General features: G+C 33.5%; 1 protein-coding gene across 1 annotated transcript in view; it reads left to right on the top strand.

Annotated features, from left to right (window-relative positions):
* unc80 (unc80, NALCN channel complex subunit) overlaps positions 1-20,841 on the top strand; it is a gene marked incomplete in the record, with an annotated part of 366,946 nt that overhangs the window by 165,705 nt on the left and 180,400 nt on the right. Inside the window, 4 exon segments of the mRNA XM_081749034.1 lie at positions 8,310-8,492; positions 14,330-14,565; positions 16,151-16,389; positions 18,465-18,652. Of these exon segments, the coding sequence (XP_081605160.1) occupies positions 8,310-8,492; positions 14,330-14,565; positions 16,151-16,389; positions 18,465-18,652 (846 nt within the window).

Genomic DNA, 20,841 nt, shown 5'->3' with positions numbered 1-20,841 from the left:
ATCCATCGCCTTCCTGTAGAGGCCGGGACACCTACTCGCCTGCTAGCTGCAGTTGCAGAATAACCTTCCAACTCCCATAAAGTAATTACTGCTGTACGTCTATCCATAGTTACCAATGTTCTGAGCTGTGAGAAGGAAGCAATAGGTAAAAGCTAGTACCTGACGTGTGATTGGTTACTTGCACGACACGCCTATTGTGGGGAACAGCGTTGCCAGATCTAGCATAATGATGCTAGATCTAGCATAATTTGCATGTCTCTAGCATCTAGCATCTTGCTTTTAGCATCCTGCCCAAATCTAGCACAATTTCAGCAAGTTTATCAAAAAGCCGTAAAACCTGAAGATGAGAAAGAAGTTGGTCGTGGGAAGAAAAAGAACGGCAGAAATGTATCCTCTTCCATTGATTCATACAGTCGGTAAACCATACAGGCAGTCTTATTTTTCGAAGTAAGTTCGAAACGTCTTTGGGCTTTTTTTGTGGCTCCACCCAGGGTTTTCTAATCCTTTAACTCCGACGCATGGGCGGAGCTATGGGGGCCATTCTCCCCCCAACTTTTTGACAACTTCACCATCTTTATTTCTGACTTCATGATCATATTTATTCCTGAAATGACAGCTCCGAGACCGACCAAAAATCTCCCCCCCCCCCCCAGCAGACGATTCCCAACTCCGCTTATGCTGCGAAGTAATTTTCTTTCAAAATATGTAAACAAAAACTTTGCATTCATTTATACGACATATACGCCATTGAATCTGGCAACGACTGCATTAATTTAGTTGAGTTAAAATTTTGGTGCGTGAAGTATTGAGTTCTATCCATGCATTCTTGCTCTCTGTGTATTTTAAGTTACGTTATCGTATCTCAACTTCGTTTTTTTAAACTCCTGAATTAGTAATTATGAGGATCTAGCATAATTTGACCGAATCTAGCATAAGTTCGATCAGGTTTTGGAATAATTCCGAGCTGTGAGTCTGGCAACGCTGGTGGGGAACGACTTGGTCAACGACTCGCGAAAGAAATCTGAAAATGGTGCGCCGTAATAATAATATTAAAAACAGTTTTTATAAAGGAATATTAATACATACGAAAAGCTGTTTAAAGAATGAATTGTTATACTGACTTTACACGTATGAAAACATATACCATATACCAAACAGATTGAGCGATATGATGATAGCTGTTTTGAGACAAACACTTTCGAAGTCCAACTTCGGGTATCTTCGGAAAACAGTAAACTAAAGCTGCTGGTTCGAACCTCCAAAGCCAACCTTAGTAATCGGGAAACGATGTACAGATATGTTTTTCCTTCTGTTAAATATAATAAGACATGTTCAAATGGTATTAAGTGTAGAAAAAAGTAACATTGAAATACTTAATGATACAATATTTCGAGACTATGTATTCACACTCTCGTTTCGTCATTGTGATTTCCATACGGAAAAGAGCATTTACGTATGAGCTCAGTTATATTTCAGAAGCAGCTTCCGAAAAGCGGTCATATTAGCTCAGTGGTACACCACCGAGCGCTTAAATCGTGAGTTCGATACCCGTTCAGGTGAAATTCTTTTATGATATTTTACTTTCCTCAATGCATGAAAATTATGTAAAATAGTTACATTACAATTCATCAGTTGTATATATCAGTTGAATATATATATTCATATCATCAGTTGTATATATCAGTTGAATATATATATTCATATCATTTCACGACATAAGTAATTCTTATCTTTAAAATATAACATCTGAGGTATTGACAGAACGTCGGTGTGTTATGTGTGAATATTGAATACAAATTTAAAAAATCGTGTAATAGCAATAAATAAGTTATGTAATGTATTTATTTGCAGCTACTTTCATCGCAGATAACTTCTCAATATTCGCATTACAGCATTTAGGTAGAGCATTTCGAAAATCGGATCGTGGTCCAAGACAAAAAACTAGCTAGCCCCAAACTGTCACGCAAGAAATTCGCGAATCGCAAAAGTAAAGTGAAGAGATTGAGAGCGGCAATTCCTTAATCGCTCTCTCTCAACTCTCTCTTATCTGCATTTATACACATAAAAGTGTATGTATGTATGTTCCAACATAACTCATGCATGCCTAGAGCAGGGTTTCTCAACCTGGGAGTCGCGGCCCCTAGGGGATCGCGAAGATAGGCGGAAGAGATAAATATAGTTAGAATCTAATACCAGAAATTATTTTTAAATATTATTTTTAATTTTGTTCTGATAAGCATACTTTTATTTTTTATACACACTGTAAAGAACAATAAAAAATAAGTCTACTGAACATTTTCAAAGGGTGTAGAATTCGTGTTACTATTCGGTTCAAAGTCTCTTGTCGTCGCGAATTCTGTCGAGAAATTTGAAGCTTAAAATATACAAAACGATAATCATGCCTGTTGTTCTGTATGGTTGCGAAACATGGTCGCTTACTCTGAGGGAAGAACATAGACTGAAAGTATTTGAGAACAAGATCCTTAGACGAATATTCGGACCCAAGAGGAACGGGAATGGGGAATGGCGGAAACTTCATAACGAGGAACTACATAATTTATACGGTTTACCCATTGTTAGGGTCGCCAAGTCTAGAAGGCTTAGGTGGGCAGGTCATGTAGCTAGAATGGAAGAAAGTAGAAACGCTTTCAAAATCTTGACTGGAAGACCAATCGGAAAACGACCATTAGGAAGACCTAGGCGCAGATGGGAGGACAATATTAAGATGGATCTCGCTGAGATAAGAATACAAAGTAGAAGCTGGATCCAATTGGCTAAGGATAGAAGTCAGTGTAGAGCTTTTGTGAACGCGGCATTGAACCTCCGGGTTCCATAGGCCATAGAGTTAGTTAGTTAGTAGAGTTGTTTAAAAATGAATTTAAATCAAAGAGGTATGATATAAAACTAATGAGAACTGTATATAGAAATACTAGAAAAATACACATGCAACAAAACCTGCACATTGAAATACAATTAAAGTTAAAACCTAATGAGATACCTAAGCATGGTGTAATTTCACTAGTGCAGCAATGTCCGGTTCAATCTTCATGACGAACATTATCAAACCATTTTCAACTGATAAGCGATTTCTTATCTTTGTTTTTATGTTTACCATAAAAAAAACACACTTTCGCACAAGTACGATATAGCAAATGGAATTATTACTTTTAAAGCAGCAATCCCCAGACCAGGATATTCTTCTCTCCTCATCAGGCAGAACTTGTCCAAGTCTTCGTTACAAAAAACCAGTTGCAAAGACTTGTAGCATGATCATTCTATTATTTGGTCAAGAAGTTGTGGGCTTAGATCGGATACGTTAATGGCCTCTTCAATGAAGGAGTTTAACATCCATCTTGAACCAGCACCTTCGTCATTGGGAATATAGATATTACAGTTACTGTATCCACTGTCAGTGCGGGGCGCCGAAAAAAGGGGCCACACATTTCGGAGGAAGTGTGTTACTCATGTTAGGAAAGTACATGTGCACATGTGTAAAATAGAAGGAAAAACGTAATAAAATGTGCTCAAAATTAAGGAAAGGTAGGGCTTATTTTGAAAATGTTATTGAGCTTCGTGCCAACCATGGTGGTGCTTCGTAGCTAGTCTGTCGACGTCACTCATATATACGGTGACATCGTACTATACTCTCGCCCCGGGCACTGATTTTCCATGGCACTGTTCACTATAAACAAAAAAATGGATTCTACTATTATAGAAATAGGTATGTTAAAAATCTCACACAAGCTTATTATAAAACAAATTATAAAAGGGTCGCTGGCAAGAGCGTGTGATAAAAGGGGATCGTGATAGGAATTAGATTGAGAACCACTGGTCTAGAGTAATTTTAACCACATTTCTTATAGTTTCAAAAAGATTGCTGTCGGGTTACCTATGGTGAATGGGAGGGGGATACATATAAAAGATTGCTAGAAAATGATCGATATTAGATTCATAGTTTTCGGGGTCGCTTAGATAAATAGTGAGACTTTCAATTTCGCTTAACTCCGATTAAGCTCTCATTAGTAGGGATGGGCACGAACGACTTTTCTTTGAAACTCGACTCGACTCGAAACAGACATCTTTGAGGTCTACTCTTGGACTCGGCGCGAAAAATATCTTCCAACTCGACTCGGATTAGAGTCAAGTCGAACCAAAACGAGCCAAATCCTGTGTGTAGTCCTACCTAGACAATACATAGACAATATTTATTCTATCATCAATTATACTACTGTTACTACAAATAATAATAATAATAATAATAATAATAATAATAATAATAATAATAATAATAATAATAATAATAATAATAATAATTATTATTATTATTATTATTATTATTATTATTATTATTATTATTATTATTATTATTATTATGACAACACCGTGTACAAACATGAACAATAGATGGTTAGTAAAGGAATATTAAAAGCTAGTTGACTGCCGACGTCGGTAGTCATGAACTCTACAAGGCAAAGATATCGTTCATTACTCTAAGCTGTAAGCGTCGGTGGACTACAGATGGTCAACTATTGACCTCTCGCCAGAAATTGGTGGCCCCGCAGCGACGATCCGTGGTGGCCCAAGTTCCATTTTGAAAACTTTACCACCAGCAGCAGAGACGCGATGAAACGCCAACGAACCACAAAATTACTCTCCCAAAATATGTCAAAATGCCTATATGTGTGATTTGTTTATATTTAGGTGAATCAAAAAAACACAAAACAAATACCCGGGGTGGACGCAAACTATCAATATTACGATTACTAGGCACGTGTTCTCCTGACTTCCCCACGGAAACGATCATAAAAGGCTTGGTTGTTGAAGGATAAATCATTGACGTCTTAATTTAGCCAATCAGACAAACCCCTACATTTCGAGTTCTAGAAGGTGATACCGTGAACCGTTTCAGATTTATTGCTTCCTGGTGGAGTACTATCCATGAGCAAAATTTGAGCATAATAGCCGACATGCATCTTCGGTGCCTCTTATCTTTAGTACAATTTTAACCAGAGATGGTGTGGGTCAATGAAAATTTGATCCACGACCCACCATGACCCACTATCACCCACCACCCAAATGCCCCATTGGCCCACTCTGACCCATCAACCATCGTGATCCACTCTGACCCACCACCAACTATGAACCACTCTGAACCATTGTTACCAACTCCGACCCACCAAAACCCATCGACATCAACTCTGACCGATGGCCCACGTCCTCCTCTCCATTGACTAAAGAGGTTACACTTGTAATAAAACAAGACTGTGAAATTATCACTTATCGGAGTTTGAATTTCTACCGTCAATGGCTCAAGCACCTCTCTGTTACAATACTGGTGGGTCTGACCTTTACGATATATAATGGCAAAGTGTTTCTCATCTTCCAAATTAAAATGAATTTAAATTTATCATATATAATTATTTCTTTGTTGCCTTACAGACACATTTCAGTAGAAAATAGGGTGAAATTTGAAAGTTTCAAATCAATGAAAAGTAGACCAACGTAAAAAAAAAAAAAAAAAAAAAAAAAAAAAAAAAAAAAAAAGAGAGAGAGAGAGAGAGAAACTAATTTTCTATATAATTAAGCATGCCGTACTAATTGAAAATGCCCATGTTACAAATTTTATGGCCATTTTTCTCTAACTTTATGGCTTGATTGCCTTATGCTCGGAACGCTCCATACATTAAACACCAGCTTCAGCAATTATAAATAGAAAGCAGTGGGTATAAAATTCAAAAAGAACTTTAGTATGCATTACTCAATTTGTTTCTCAACTAATATCAATCGTTTTCGATTATTTTTACAAATCAACCCACTACCAATTTCCAATATATAGAAAATGCACCCCCGTCCCCCCGCCCATAAAAGATAATTTTAAAAAATGCCAGGACATATTTTCTTTATTTTTAATAAAGAGTTATATGTTGAATTTCAGCTCTCAGTTGAACGGCTTGTAAGATACTAAATTTTTCGCAAAAATTCGGACTTCTACTCCCCCTAAGGATATGTATTATAATGAAAGTGACACGCGTATGGTAACTTCCCAGTTGGGAATGGAGCCTGATTATATACCAAACGTCAATTCATTTGACTTTGCAATTTGACCGTGATGATTACGCAGACATAGTTACTTTCAATTTTTTATGATACATATCCTTATTTCATATGTTACAGATGATTCAAAAATATTTTTTCAAGCAGTTAGCTCCTCTAGAATCTCACAGGCTGCATCCAGAAATCCAACTCCTACTATCCTATGACAATCCAAAAGTGACTGAACTTTTTTTTATTAGGAACAAATGACAAAAGAAAAATGGAGATCTTGAAAGTAAAATGTAGAAAAGCTCGGTGCCCCCAATAACTACATATTTCTCCACCCCTTCATCCCGAACTTAAAAATAAAACTTAATTCGAATATGGTTAATTAGTGAATTTATTACAGTTAAATTCCACTCACTACATGCTACAGCTACAACTATGTAACAAAAAATAACAACTGTGAAACATGTTCTGAATTACTATTAGATTTCTTACGCTATTATTAAACATATTAGAATAGTAAAAGAGGATTGTTCGTGAAATAGTATATTTGCTCTTGATTTATAACTTTTTCATACGGAAAAAATTAAAATATTGTTCAAGTTTTAAACTTTGCACTCTGCAAATATGTTGCCCTCTAGGCAATGGGACTAATGTGAAATATGGACTAATGTGGACTAATGGGAAATGCTGCACTGTTAGCGGCGCTGAAAACTTACGATTCGATTCTAATATCGAATGATTTCGATATCTTTATGTCGCTACGTAACCACCCTGGGTGCTAATGGAAGCTTAATTGGACTTGAATTGAAAGTAGAACTATTCACCTAAGCGACCACGAAACTATAGATTCGATACTAATATCGACCCGTTTCTAGCATTTTTGATATGTATCCCGACAGTACTCTTTTTCCAGACTGTAAGAAATATAGTTAAAATTGCTCTAGATATATCAGAATTATGTTGAAATACACACATAAATCCACTTTTATATTCTGTATAAATAGAGAGTGAGCGAGCGAGCGAGCGAGCGAGAGAGGCCGACTCAAGGCATCACCACCTCCACATTGCAAAAGCATATATCAGGAATTGAATTGAAAATCTATGTAAAGACTTTCTGCTGTGGCATGCTTCATAAGGACAATTCCAGTCTGCTCACGTGACCTTTGGGGTTCATGAATTTTTTTTGCGAGCGTTCCGACTTTGGATTCTCTGTTTATACCTTCTGTTTATGCATCGAATAACTTTTCAAGAACATAAATGACATTCTGTATTATGAATGTTGAGAATTACCCTCTATATGACAAATAGCTGCAAATAAATACACTACATGATTTATTTATTGCTATTGAACGAGTTTCTTAACTTGTATTTACATCCTCATATATAATACCGACCTACTGTGAAAATTATCTCAGATGTTATATTTAAAACATAATAATTACTATGTTCTGCAATGATTATGTTATATATACACAACTTATGTATTCTAATGTAATTATTTTATATAATTTTTCATGCATTGCGGAAAATATAATTTAAAAAAAAGGATTAGCCTAGACGGGATTCGAACCCTCAACCTTATGATTTGAAATCCGACAGCTTACCAATGAGCTAACACAACCTTCTAGCGAGGCATAACGGATCTCAAGATAATTATGACATTCATATCCATTACAAACGCTTTTTCTGTTCTACTTTGACTTTTATTTTAGTACTCAGGCGATAATTATGTTCTATTTCTTAACTTTGAGCATTCTTTTACATATGGAAAGATTCCTTAACGTATTTAAATGTTCCATTACGTATGGAGAGCTAAATGACAAACAAGCATGTGCTAACATTAAAAAAAAAAAAGGTTTCGAAATATTGTATCATTAAGTATTTCAATCAATGTTGCTTTTTTAAACACTTGGTAACAAGTCTTATTATATTTAAAAGAAGAAAAACACATCTGCAAACTTTTTCCCGATTGCAAAGGCTGGCTTGGAGGTTCGAACCTGGCTTACTTTTTCCCGAAGATACCCGAAGCTGGACTTAGAAAATTATTGCCTCAAAACACCAGTAAAGAATGCGCTCAACCTTTTTGAGACAAGGTGTACATAAAATTCACTGAAACAGAAATTAACTATTAAATCAACAAGGTACTCACTCTACTCCTCCAAATTATTAAAGATTGTTTAAGAATCATATTAAACGCCGAATCTTCATTGTCAGCTGTCAGATTTACATTATAATGTATTAAAAGTAACACTTGACTATTTTTTCAGGGTTCCATAGATAGTCAATTAGATGCCATAAGCCTGCAAGGAAAACAGGAACGTAAGCCTAGTTTGACAAGATCGCAGACAGACTCTAATATTACATACACTGGGGAGGAAATTCCAGAAGCACCAGGGTCAATGTGTTATATCACCAAAGACGGAAACATTGATTACCAAGTTGTATTAAAGGTATGAGTATGTTCTGGAGTAAATTTTCTTCTATAGTATTTCTTAAGTACTACTTTTTATTTGTTTTTTTTTAATATCACTACAACGCACAACGTAAAATAAGTTGCATGTTCGTATTTTTAAAAGCAACTTATGATTATCTTTGGTTCTTATCTAATGTAAGCTTCTCGTCTAGCGTAATTTGTTTCCTTTTACTTACCAACTAACAAAATCACAATCCAATGAAATTTATGGAATGATATTCCACAACTTCCACAAAATAAATTTATCTGAAAAAGTCAAGTTTTACATGTCATATAGGTACTTCTATTACATAGCGTAAATGTGTATGATTTAAACTCCAAATAGATCAAAAATAGTATCTACATATTTGAATTACAAGAAGTTCGATTTTATAAGTTGAAGAGCGCTTCTGTTTATCTTTGTTACTTTCTTATAAAAAAAATTCAAATATCTTGATGAATAACTTCAAATATAAATTCACTAAAAGTAATAAATTCGGTTTAATATAGATATGTTATTTTATTGCTTAATATTTATTTTTTTTGAGCTCCTCCGTGGCTAAGCGGTTAGCGTACGCGTCGTTGGCATGGGAATTCATGTGGTTCGAATTCCACGTTAATCAGTAGGTCCACGTCTCACATAGCCTCGCTGCTGAAAGGGACGTTAAAACTCAAAATCGACTCAATATTTATTTTCTAATAAAAAATAAACAAAGATAAGTTCAAAATCTAATATTAAAAAAATATTTTACCTGAGTTATTGAGAATATTGAGTAAATATTGTAAATAAACAAAATGTGATATTACATTTCTAATCAACAAGCTAATCTTCGAATTATCTACCAATATTGTATAATGTATTGTTGAAAGTAATTTAAATAATGCCCTTGTAAATCGTCAAACTATTACATCTGATAACCAGTTATAGATTAAAATCCCTGGACTAATCAATGACAAAACTAACCAAATAAAAACTAAATGTGCAATTTGTGTTTTCTTCTCTTTTCGAATTTTATTTGTTTAGTTCCGTCCTACTCCACTGATCTATTTGTTCCCATCAAAAGACCGATGTGAAAGTAGTGTCTATTAGTTCTTATTACTGGTCACATGTATGTAAATAGATAACAACTTAAAAAAGAAAAAGGAAAAGAAAAAGAAAGAAAAATCATCAACTATACTGCATGGCGTTTACTCGACGTAAGGAGACAGTTAGTGGACTACCTAAAAGGAAAGAGTCGTGAATCTGTGTAAGGAAACCATCAACAACGGGAATGGAATTAGTGATGTGCTGACCATATATTCCCCTTTCAGATTGCCAATTTACCGTTCTACGCTCTTACGGATTCTTTCCAAGGAATACTTTCAATTTTAGATTAGTTCTACGTCCCAGAGTTCTTAGAATACTAGAGTTCTAGACAAGTGAGTCTTGTTGCACACTGTAAAACTACGGTAGACTTCCAAACTATGCAAACTCAATGTTGAAACTGGTCATAGTAGATCTATAAGTTCTAGTTTTAATACAGGAAAAAGATCACAGATGGAACTTACTCCTGGGAGGCTGAAACCATACAAAAAAAAAATCTTGAAATCTCTTACCGTATTTAGTACGGTACATGAAGATTAATATTCAACTAAAAATGATAGATTATACAATTTCTAGTTGCACTAGGGAAATGAAGTCAAACACGGAATATATTCTTTGGACTCTTAATCGATTACAGATAACTGCTTCTTGCTATCTCTTATTGTTTTTGCTATATGTACCGTGTTATGCAAAAGTGAACTAAGCGCCAAATTTTGAAAATCCACGTAAATGCGACGATTGGTTCCTGATAAGCATTAAAACGTTTTGCACAATCGAAAAGAGAGGAAAATCAACACCTTTCCAAGAAAAGAAACATAATTTCACTTTTGATTACGGCTACACTAATGCTGGACATCAACCTTTAAACGTAATTTTCTCAAAAGTATGAAAGTGGCGCTTAGTTCGCTTTCGCAGGACACGGTACATATGAAGATTGAAGATTACTATTTCAACTGAAAGTGGTAGATTTGTACAACTTCTAGTTACACTAGAAGAATAAAGTTGGAGATGGAATATATTTTTCGGACGCTTAAGTTGATTTCAGAAAAGTGCTTCTTGCTATCTCTCTCTCTCTCTTTTTTGTTCTGTATGTAGATCAATATTGAAATTTGAAGTAGTAAAATTCTACCATTTCTAGTCTTAGTATAGGAATACAGGTAAAGATATTACTGGTATGTTTTTGTTTTTTTGAGGCACTGAATTGGTTCCAATGAAACCACTTCTCACCAAGCCCGCAACTAGAGGGGGCTAGGGGGCCTGGCTCCCCTAAACTTTTCATGGCCCCTCCAGACCTCAACACAAAAAACACAATTTAGATATGTGCAAGAGAATTTTTAATGACTTGGCCCCCCCTAACATATCCATGGCCCCCCAAACCTCTGTGTCTGTTTGCGGGCCTGCTTCTCACTATCTGTTATCGTTTTTATTCCGACTGAAGTTGAAACCGGAAATTGTTACTTTTACTACGTCCGGTTTGAATAGAGCATTAACACTTTAACCGAAACATGAATCCCTGAGACTCAGTGGTAAATTTTAAAACATAGTGGTGGCACCCCTGGTTGCTGTGAAAGTTTATTTGGCTCTTTTATTTTATACTTTCATATACCATATATATAAAAAGACCTTCAATACATTTGAAAGTAAATCTAATACACAGTTGACTTATAGGTCTCTGAGAACCTGTGTTTCCCATAACGTTTCTGAACTCATGTTTCGTTTAAATTGTTAACGGATGAAATGGAACATATTCTGTAAACACTGAATCGATTCTAGATATCTCTTTCCATTGACGCGGATACTTATTTACGGACAAATTCATGAGTGGACATAGCTGTTTTATAAGACTTCCGAGACTTACGCATAGAATAGTTTGGAAATCTAAGAATAGATGGAAAGAAACAGGGAGTAGTTAGTTAATGTAAGATTAGAAGTTACAATGCATTTGTTCATGCCATTATTACTAAAAAATAAAAAATAAAAAAAAAATAAAATAACTAATGGACATTATTATACATCAACATTTCTTTACCTGTTCCTGCAACGTATATAGCTTAGCTACTGAAAAATAGAATGTTTGCTTTCCTTAAAAATCAGTTGCCTTTATTATATTAACGAATGTTATATCTAAGATTAAATTGAAGAAAGCTAGAACTTCTACATCTCTTGCAAATACTCAATAAATCTATATGTTGAAAATGTCTAGAAGTTGACAGTTAAACTAGACTCGAGTCTTCATTTATTTTTCCAATATCAATGTTTAATACTACTAGAAATTAAAGTCATTATTCTCCAACGTTTTTGTTTATAGAGTAAAAAACAATTCTTTAGCAGCTATTAAATGTTAAAATGTACTAATACTTCGATGCAAGAGTTTGATAATGAAGTTTTATTTTCGATTGGGACTTCATTTACTATGTAAATTATCTAGCGGAAATAAATACACTGATCTACATAGATTCAGCTCTTCGTTTTGTGAAAATATCACACAATAAAATTATTTTTTCTTAAATCTTTCACTAAATGTACTCGTAATCATCATTTTAAAAGATACCGATAATTCAGAGTAACATTCTATTTATTCTTAAAATATTTTTATTCTAACCCCAAGATACAATTTAACATTTGATCTTGTCATTAGCATGTTATTATTACGGTGGCAAACTCATATTTTTATATGGTTCAGTGTTGGCCACCCGCCTTTGGTGCAAATGGCCATGGTTTAATTCTAGACCATGTAAATTTGTGATAGATGACATTTTGTTCGTGGATGTTCTCGAGATCATCTCGTTTCCTACCTATCTTCATTTCGTTAAATTTTCATTATCATTGATTTTAATTTGTTATTTTTCTGCACTAGACTAAATTCCATAATTTAAACTAAAAATTTAACTTAATAAATTCCTCTTCTAATAACTCATGAGTAATGTTCTAACTAAATCAGTGTGAAGTAATTTCATTTGAACTATATTTCTTTTAAAAAATTAAAAACTACTCGTGATGTCGTAGTTTTTACTAGGTACTTACTATAAACCTATTTGATTAGTCAAGAAGTTCAGCTTATCATCATGCAATTTTGAATTTTTTTCCGTACGTGTATAAGTGAAATTCTTGTAAAAAATGTTCCTAGGTATTGTAATACAAAACCTACCTAAAAAATTCTACAGTCGCAATACTAAAATTCAAAATTAATAACACAAGAAAATTTAAAGCTTATTTTCAAGAGGAATTCATTAAGAATGTGGGAGACAAAGGCAAGAAAGAATAGTTCCGACTTTGAAATGAAATATATGAAACAGAAAAGTGGTCAAAAGACTTCCTGAAGACGATCATAATACCGATGACTAAGAAATCGAACGCAAAGAGAATTGAGGATTATAGAACTATAAGTCTTATATCACATACAGCAAACGTTTTGCTTCAAATTCTGAACAGAAGGTTGTATGTAAGAACAAATGGAAAAGTTGAGTAGGAAGATAAAGGCATGAGAGATGCAATTGGATTATTAAGAGTTATCTGTGAAAGGGTAATAAGGAAAAAGAAAGAAGTGTATGTGGTGTTCATTGATCTAGAAAAGGCTTTTGACCGCGTTAATTGGTGATTGTTCGAAGTTCTAAAGAAGGTTGAGTTGGAATGGAAAGATCGAAGACTCATAAGAAACCTATATATGAATCAACAAGTGAGTGTTAGAATAGGGGAGGAAATGACAGAGGAGAATGCAATTGGAAGAGAAGTTCGACAGGGATGTTGTCTTTCGTCAACATTATTTAATATGTATCTTGAAGAGATAGTGAAAATGATCTTACATAATGAATATGGCATCTCAGTAGGAAGTAGAATGATTAGGTATATACGGTTTGCAGATAATATGGCGCTTGTTGTGGAATCTGAAGATAAAATCAACAAGATGTTAGAAAACTTGTAGAAGGACTGTGGAAACCATGGGATGAAAATAAATGTGATAAAGGCAAAACCTATGGTGATTGGAACGAAACGGTCGGTGTCAAATATACACATAGGAGGGAAGAGAATAGAACAGGGACTAGTTTTCGATACCTGGGTAGTATTACTAGTAATGATGTGAAGTGTGAACGTAAAATAAAAGCAAGGATAGGAATTTCAAAAGAAGCCTTTAGGAGGAAGTGGGACTTGAATAAAGAATTGAGAAAAAGACTCATAAAATGCTTCGTGTTGAGTATTATACTCTATGGGTCAGAAACATAGACATTACACAAAAGTGATGAAAAATATCTGGAAGCTTTAGAAATGTGTGTGTGGAGGAGAATGGAGAGAATTAGTTGGGTCGAGCGCAAAACGAATTAGAGAGACTTAAAAATGGTGGGGGAGAAAAGAACAATTTTAAATATTATTAAGAAGAAGAGAAACTGGTCGAAACAGTGGCTAAGAAGGAGCTGTATCATGAGAGATGTGCTAGAGGGTATGGTAGCAGGAAAAAGTGGAAAGGGGGTGAACGAGACTACAATTAATGTACGATATCAAAACAGAGAAATCGTACGTGAAGAAGAAGTTAGCGGAAGACCGTGGAGCATGGAAGCTTCTCAGTTGCGTCAAGTGACCTACCAATAATGGAAGAATACCTATAATATGAGGATTTGTAATTGTTGTTTCCAATGAATAACTACTCATATATTCTTTACTAACATTGATTTATATCATGGTACACTACTCATATATTCTTTACTAACAGTGATTTATATCATGGTACTAACAGCTAAATTTCATTTATTTTTCAGGCTGTGCATTCTGTAGCAGTACGAGACAATGTATGTACTCTACGTGTTTGTGATACAATCTTAAATGTTTTAGAAGTTCTTTTGGAATTAGGAGTCCTTAAACAATGTCTCAGAGAAGAAGCTGGGAGATCTCACAATCAATCCAAAAGATCTGAAGACTCAAGTGATGAAAGAAAAGATTCAAAAACATCCGATAAATGTACTCAACATAATCTTATAATGAGTTGTATCGTTAGGTTAGTTTAGCATTATAGTATTATATAGCGTATAAACTTTAAATTATGATAAGTACTCTTTATTATATACAGAGTGTTTCAAAACAATACCGACAACGTTTGGGAGGTGATTCCCGACACCAAGATAAGACAAAAAGTATAGACCAACCTGGGTGCACAAAGGCTTCCTTTCGGAGTTATAGGCTGCCAAAAACACGAAAAAATGAACTTTAAAAATCCGTAGCTGCAAAACTATGGAACCTACCGTAATCGGGTCAAGACTTCACTTAGGAACTGGTATGCGCCTTATCCAAATGTCCTAGTTTCAGAATACTGCGGTACTTCCGCAACAATTTTTCATAGACGTAGTTGGTAAGTACTTCCAATTATATGTCCGTAGCCGAATTCCCTCTCTACAAATTGTTACGTGAGTACCTTTCAACTCTGAAAATTGTATTTTTGGATAGTGCACATAGTAGTTTTTAAGTGAAGTCCCATAACTTTGGAGATATAGGCCTTTAAAGTTCATTTTTCATGTTTTCGGCAGCCTATAAGTCCGATAGGAAGCATTTGTGCACCCAGGTTGGTCTATACTTTTTGTCTCATTTTAGTGTTAGGAATCACCTCCCAAACGTTGTCAGTGTTGTTTTGAAACACCCTGTAGATATATCATGACTCGAGATAATAGCATATTTTTATCTATATCTACACTATTCATAAAACATTTGTGGACAATTTTAATAATAGTAGGAAAATGACGAATGATATTTTCAAATCATAAAAGTATAGTAAAATGGCGTGTTACCTCTTTAAAAATAAAGGAGTAACAGGTGTTATCTTTTCCACATATTGTCAAATGTAAGTGTGCTTGAAATATTTGTATTTCTTTTGTGTAATGTATTATTAAGCTCTCTTTTCCTTTTTTAAATCTAAGCTTATTTTTTCATGCTTTTATACTTACTATGATTTAACAAAGGAAAATATATATAGAGTATTTAGAATATAAAGATGCTCGTAACAATTTGTCGTATGCATGTACTTTTGTACAAGAAGAAAAACAATCTATGATTGTGACTTTGACACTTTCTAAAAGTCAATCACATGTCAGTGTTGCTTAATAAGTTTACGAAGTTAATTTAAGTACATACATTACACAGGTTTTCGTATTTTATGTACTTTTATATTATCTATCTAGTTGAGGATTTTTTGATAGAAATATTAAAGCAAAAAATACTGCAGTATATTTATTCTATTGAAGAAAAAGAATCAATACCAGTTATTCTTCTTTATTTATTGTAATTCGAACATTTTACGTACCTGTAGATAAATGGACACTATTAAAAACATAAGTGAATAAGTTTGGCAAAAATATTAATTAAGATAATAAGATAGGAAGAAACTAAAACCTATTCTTAGAGTGTTCGAGTACAGGCAATCTGGAATTAAGATTCAGTTGTTTAAAGTTGAGATTTCTCGCTGTGGCGTGTATTATCCATACAGTTAGTTGTACTGATATATAGACGTAGCATAATATTATACGTAACTAAAATGCTTGTTACCTATATTTACTATCCTTTCTATCATTTACGTATATATCTTATTTCAGAGTGTATAAACATTTAGGATGTCCACACGGATGTGGTGATGGCCACAGAGGCCCTCCAGCAGACTTCCTTCGATCTCAAGCTCAAACTATATTGGCCAAACTACATCGTGCTAGTCAGAAACAGTTTTCTCGTTTCCTGAGGCAATTAGTTCGCAATCAGTCGATATCTGATATTTTAGATTTCTTTCATGCGTATGTAGGGTTCTGTGTGGATCCAAGCTCGCTTCTTTCTCCTTTAAGTAAGCATATTTTACGTTACATCTATCATATAGGTCTATAATAATATAAATAAATGAAAAATCTATAGTTTCTGAATTAATTGTGTCCTTCTTCAGAGTTTTGACTTCTCAAATATTTCTAACAGAAGAAGTGTTTTTATCAATATTATTGTTTCTAAATAAACGAATCTTGTATCCATATCTTATAGATGTTTCAGTTATCTCAGAAATGTGTTTGCAATATTTTTAATCTCCTGTAACGGTATTAAATATAATTGAAACATTCTTGGGTAGATGAATATCAAATACTTGTAACATATTACTTGTGCTATGTTAAATAAAGTTGAAATATCAAATTAGCTTCCACGAGAAAAAAGAAACAGTCTACGTCTGGGGAGGATCTTTCAGAAGTGAGATTTTCTTGAAATGGTAATAACTAAAATAATCATTAGCATTGAGAGTACTGCACTATACTTGAGTTGTTCTGTCTTTACTTTTACACCTATGCGATTAAGAAACCATAGGTTAATTCTACTTTGATATTAACAAAAAATTGGCTACTTACCAATGAATCCTCCCTTGGAAAGTTTAAACACTTTTTTTTTTTTTTTTTTTTTTTTAAAGTTTCGGAACTTACAGCTGGTTCCTTTCTGGGCAAGGTGAAAAGGATTAAAGCGGAAAGGAGATAAAAAGAGTAAAACAAGGAATATATTTATAACAAAAGTATATCGAAAACCTAATGCAGGCACTACTTACATCAACAGTCAGCTCATCCGCCACTGTACAAGGCCAATATTTGGAAGAACTTCTTTCGCAGAGCATTATTAATTTGTGACCGTCAAAAAGATCTTAATGAAGAAATACAGTTTTAATATAAAATAGGACAGGAAATCGGTTATAAGCTATGTATTTTGCAAAAATGGTTTAAACAAACACGTAGATCGTTGCAAGTCCCCAAAACGGTAGCTTTCAAAGAGTCAAAAACTTGGATTGGAATTCCTTATTTTCCACAATTATCAACAAAAATTCAACGTATACTTGTAAGGCATAACATATCTGCCTCAAGTATTCCCCCCAAAAGTTTCCAAAAACGTCTCACTGGATTTAAAAGCTATTTTGTTGATCCATTAAATAAGTCAGGTATTTATCGCGTCCAATGCGAATGTGACTCCTCATATATTGGCCAAACGAAACGCAATATTAACATGCGTGTTAAGGAACATGTTAGGCAATCAAAAAAGTCCCAAGAAGAAGGCATGTCGGGTTTAGTGCTTCATTTAAAACAACATTCACACAATATAAAACAGGTTAAGGTAATAGGTTCTAAAAAAAAAAAAAAAAAAAAAAACGGGAAATGAAAGAATCGTTCTTTATTCATAAATACAAATCTGCATTGAACCTTGATACTGGCAACATTGATCAAACATGGGTACCTACCTTTTATGCATACTTTGAATCTGGCAACAGTGACGTGACATAGACACCGCGTTCTCTTGATTTAGTTCATTCCTTTTTTACTCTGCTCTGCTCATTTCAGAATCCATTTTGTACGTTACTTTTATTTAGTGGTGTGGTATTCCTTGTTTTACTCCTTTTATCTCCTTTCCGCTTTAATCCTTTTCACCTTGCCACTGAGGATGGAACCTGCTGTGAGTTCCGAAATGTCAAAAAAGCGTTTAAACTTTCCAAGGGAGGATTCATTGGTAAGTAGCCAATTTTTTGTTAATTTGGATTATCCCCCCATGCTCCCATGTAATTATAAATTCTACTTTGATATACTCACTAACTTCTATAATTGGCTACTGGCAACCAAACGTTGTTGTATTTCAAACCCTTGTACTTGGACAGAGCAGTTCTTTCTGATTCCTTCATTCTTCTTTTCGTACAGGACACATTTGGTTAGAGTCAGATGACAACATTTGCTCACATGTACTTAACTGACAGAGGTAGAGATAGAACGGATAGATATTAGATACTATATTACAATGTTTCTATGTACATTTTGTAAAATTAAAAAAAAAAAAAAAAGTTTATATTTTAGAATCAAAATGTATTATGAAACGTACACGTTGAAGAAAATCATGTTATGCTTACAGATCAGAAACGCAGTGCAAGTAAGTCTCCAGACGTAGTGTCACAAGGAGGATATGCAACGAATTTTGGAGCTGGTTTAGGAGGCGGTGGAAGCCGGGGAATTGAAGGTCAAATTATGGCTAACATCTTTAAGACTTTAGTTACAAGATTAGTAGGATCTATAAAAGAGCTAAAAACTCAAGAAAATATGGTAAGAATTAAAAAAAAATATTTCCTATAAATTTTTAGTGTTAGTTACTGTTGAATTAAACAAATTTCTAATTTAAGATATGAAAGGTTAAACTGAACGCAAAAATATCTGCCAACATTGTATGTTTGTAAACAACGAATTAGGAATTTTGAAAAGTTATTGCATTTTATTTTATATTAGTTAGTGCTCAGCGTGTATATAAATATAAAACATTGTACAAATAAATATTTGGAATATTTACATCTAATTACTTTTAAAAATGGATGAAATTGTTAATATTTAGTTGCAGCATCTTCTCCTTTAGTAGTAGTCTAAATAAGTCTCAACGTCTTAGGATGCTTTCGATGATCTGTGCTACCATTGCTATATAGACTTCTAATATAATCATGCAGTGCCGTATATTCAAATTGGTTGGCAAACAGTCCAAACAGGACTAATGATCTTGTTCATAATCCACTTCCATTCTGTGATATTAAAGTCTGGCGTATTCCCTGATCAGTTCAATATATTCATTTCTTTCATTCTTCTTCTTATTATTATTATTGTTACTGGTTGCAAGTGTATCATAATAATTTTGGGAGTTAGGCAGGGTGTTTCACCCAGCATGAAATTTTGATAATTTATCTAAAATATTAAACATTTTATACATACTCTTATTATTCCTTTTTCATGGTTATTCTCAACAAAATAGTTCCCTTGCACTTTCCATAGATACCACTCTCCATATTATAACTTTACCAGACCTATTCAATAGTTTCTTTGGAACACTTCGAAACTAGTTACTCTCCATGACATCGCTACAAACGGCTTATGATTTTCCTGTTATCAGTACTATTGACTCATCTGTAAAGCTAACTTTCAACAATAAAACATATTAAGAAAAGAAAAAAATCATTTTATTTGTTGTTTTTTAATAGTTTAATAAAGTAAAAAATGCATGTGAATTAAGTAATAAACTAATGATCACAAATCAATTTTCTATTAGCCTACCACTTCGGGTCCATACTTTGTGCCTAAGATCCAAGATAAACCTTTTTCTTCACATTTGCTATTAACTTTCTTTTAATTATGCTGTCGTCTTTGTTGTTATACGCCGATTTTGTTCTGTGGTTTTGTAAGTGTTACCTGTTTGCTCGTATAAAATCTCCATTTTGTTCTTGTATATTTAGAGGATAAACATTACATTTCATTTTTATTCCTTCAACATTAGGTGTTTTCATTCACTCTTGCTGTTTTCTGTTTCAATATAAACGTAATATTAAATTAAAAATGCACTCACTTGGATTATTGTTGGAACCTCAAAGAAACAACTTCATTTTTCAGTATTTTGTGTAAACTAGGAACTAGAGAATTAAACAGAATCTTAGAACTTAGCACTCACGCCATTTGCTGTAAAAATAAATTACAAATTTCAGTCATTAGGTGATAATGCACTAAATTACCATTATATACTCAAATCTAAAGGACTATTTCATATTCCTTTTTAACAAAAACATACCTATATTCTAAGTGTAAATAATATTGTTAAAAGTTTGTAAAATAAGATTTTAATAATAATAATAATAATAATAATAATAATAATAATAATAATAATAATAATAATAATAATAATAATAATAATAATAATAATAATAATAATAATCTAATTTGTAGTCCTCCAAATATACAGTGTGCTCTAAAGAATTGTGTGTTTAAACAACTTCCTAAACTAAAGAACGTTTGGGAAGTGATTTCTGACACTAAGATAAGACAAGAACTATAAACTAACCTAGTGTAGAAATGATGCCTTTTAGCGTTATGATAAGCCGAACATTTGTGAGAAAAATTTTAAAACAGCCAAAACTCGAGAACAAAATCTTGGACTAAAATCGGGTAAAAGAAAATGCTCATTATTTTAATCTTAGATTTTATTAACTCATGGCTGGAATCGGGTACAGGGGTGACTCAAGTGTAACCCCTAAAGAAGTTTTTGTATTCCTGGATTATTTTGTAAAAAGTTCAAGAGGACAATAAACTGTAATAAAGGACAATATTTCAATACGTAAAACTTATAGTACATTATTCAAGTTAACAGAACACTATTAGAAATCGAAAAAAGAGCTAAACATAGATAAACGTACTTATTATTATTTAATTAGTAGTATGTAATAATTAGAGAAAACTGATTAATGGCTAATACTTTTGTATTT

The sequence above is a fragment of the Thermobia domestica genome, chromosome 2 (assembly GCF_964235325.1).
Source record: "Thermobia domestica chromosome 2, izTheDome1.hap1.1, whole genome shotgun sequence".
Classification (NCBI taxonomy): Eukaryota; Metazoa; Arthropoda; class Insecta; order Zygentoma; family Lepismatidae; genus Thermobia; species Thermobia domestica.
The sequence above is the reverse complement of the archived record's forward strand: the minus strand, read 5'-3'. Positions and strand labels throughout refer to the sequence as shown.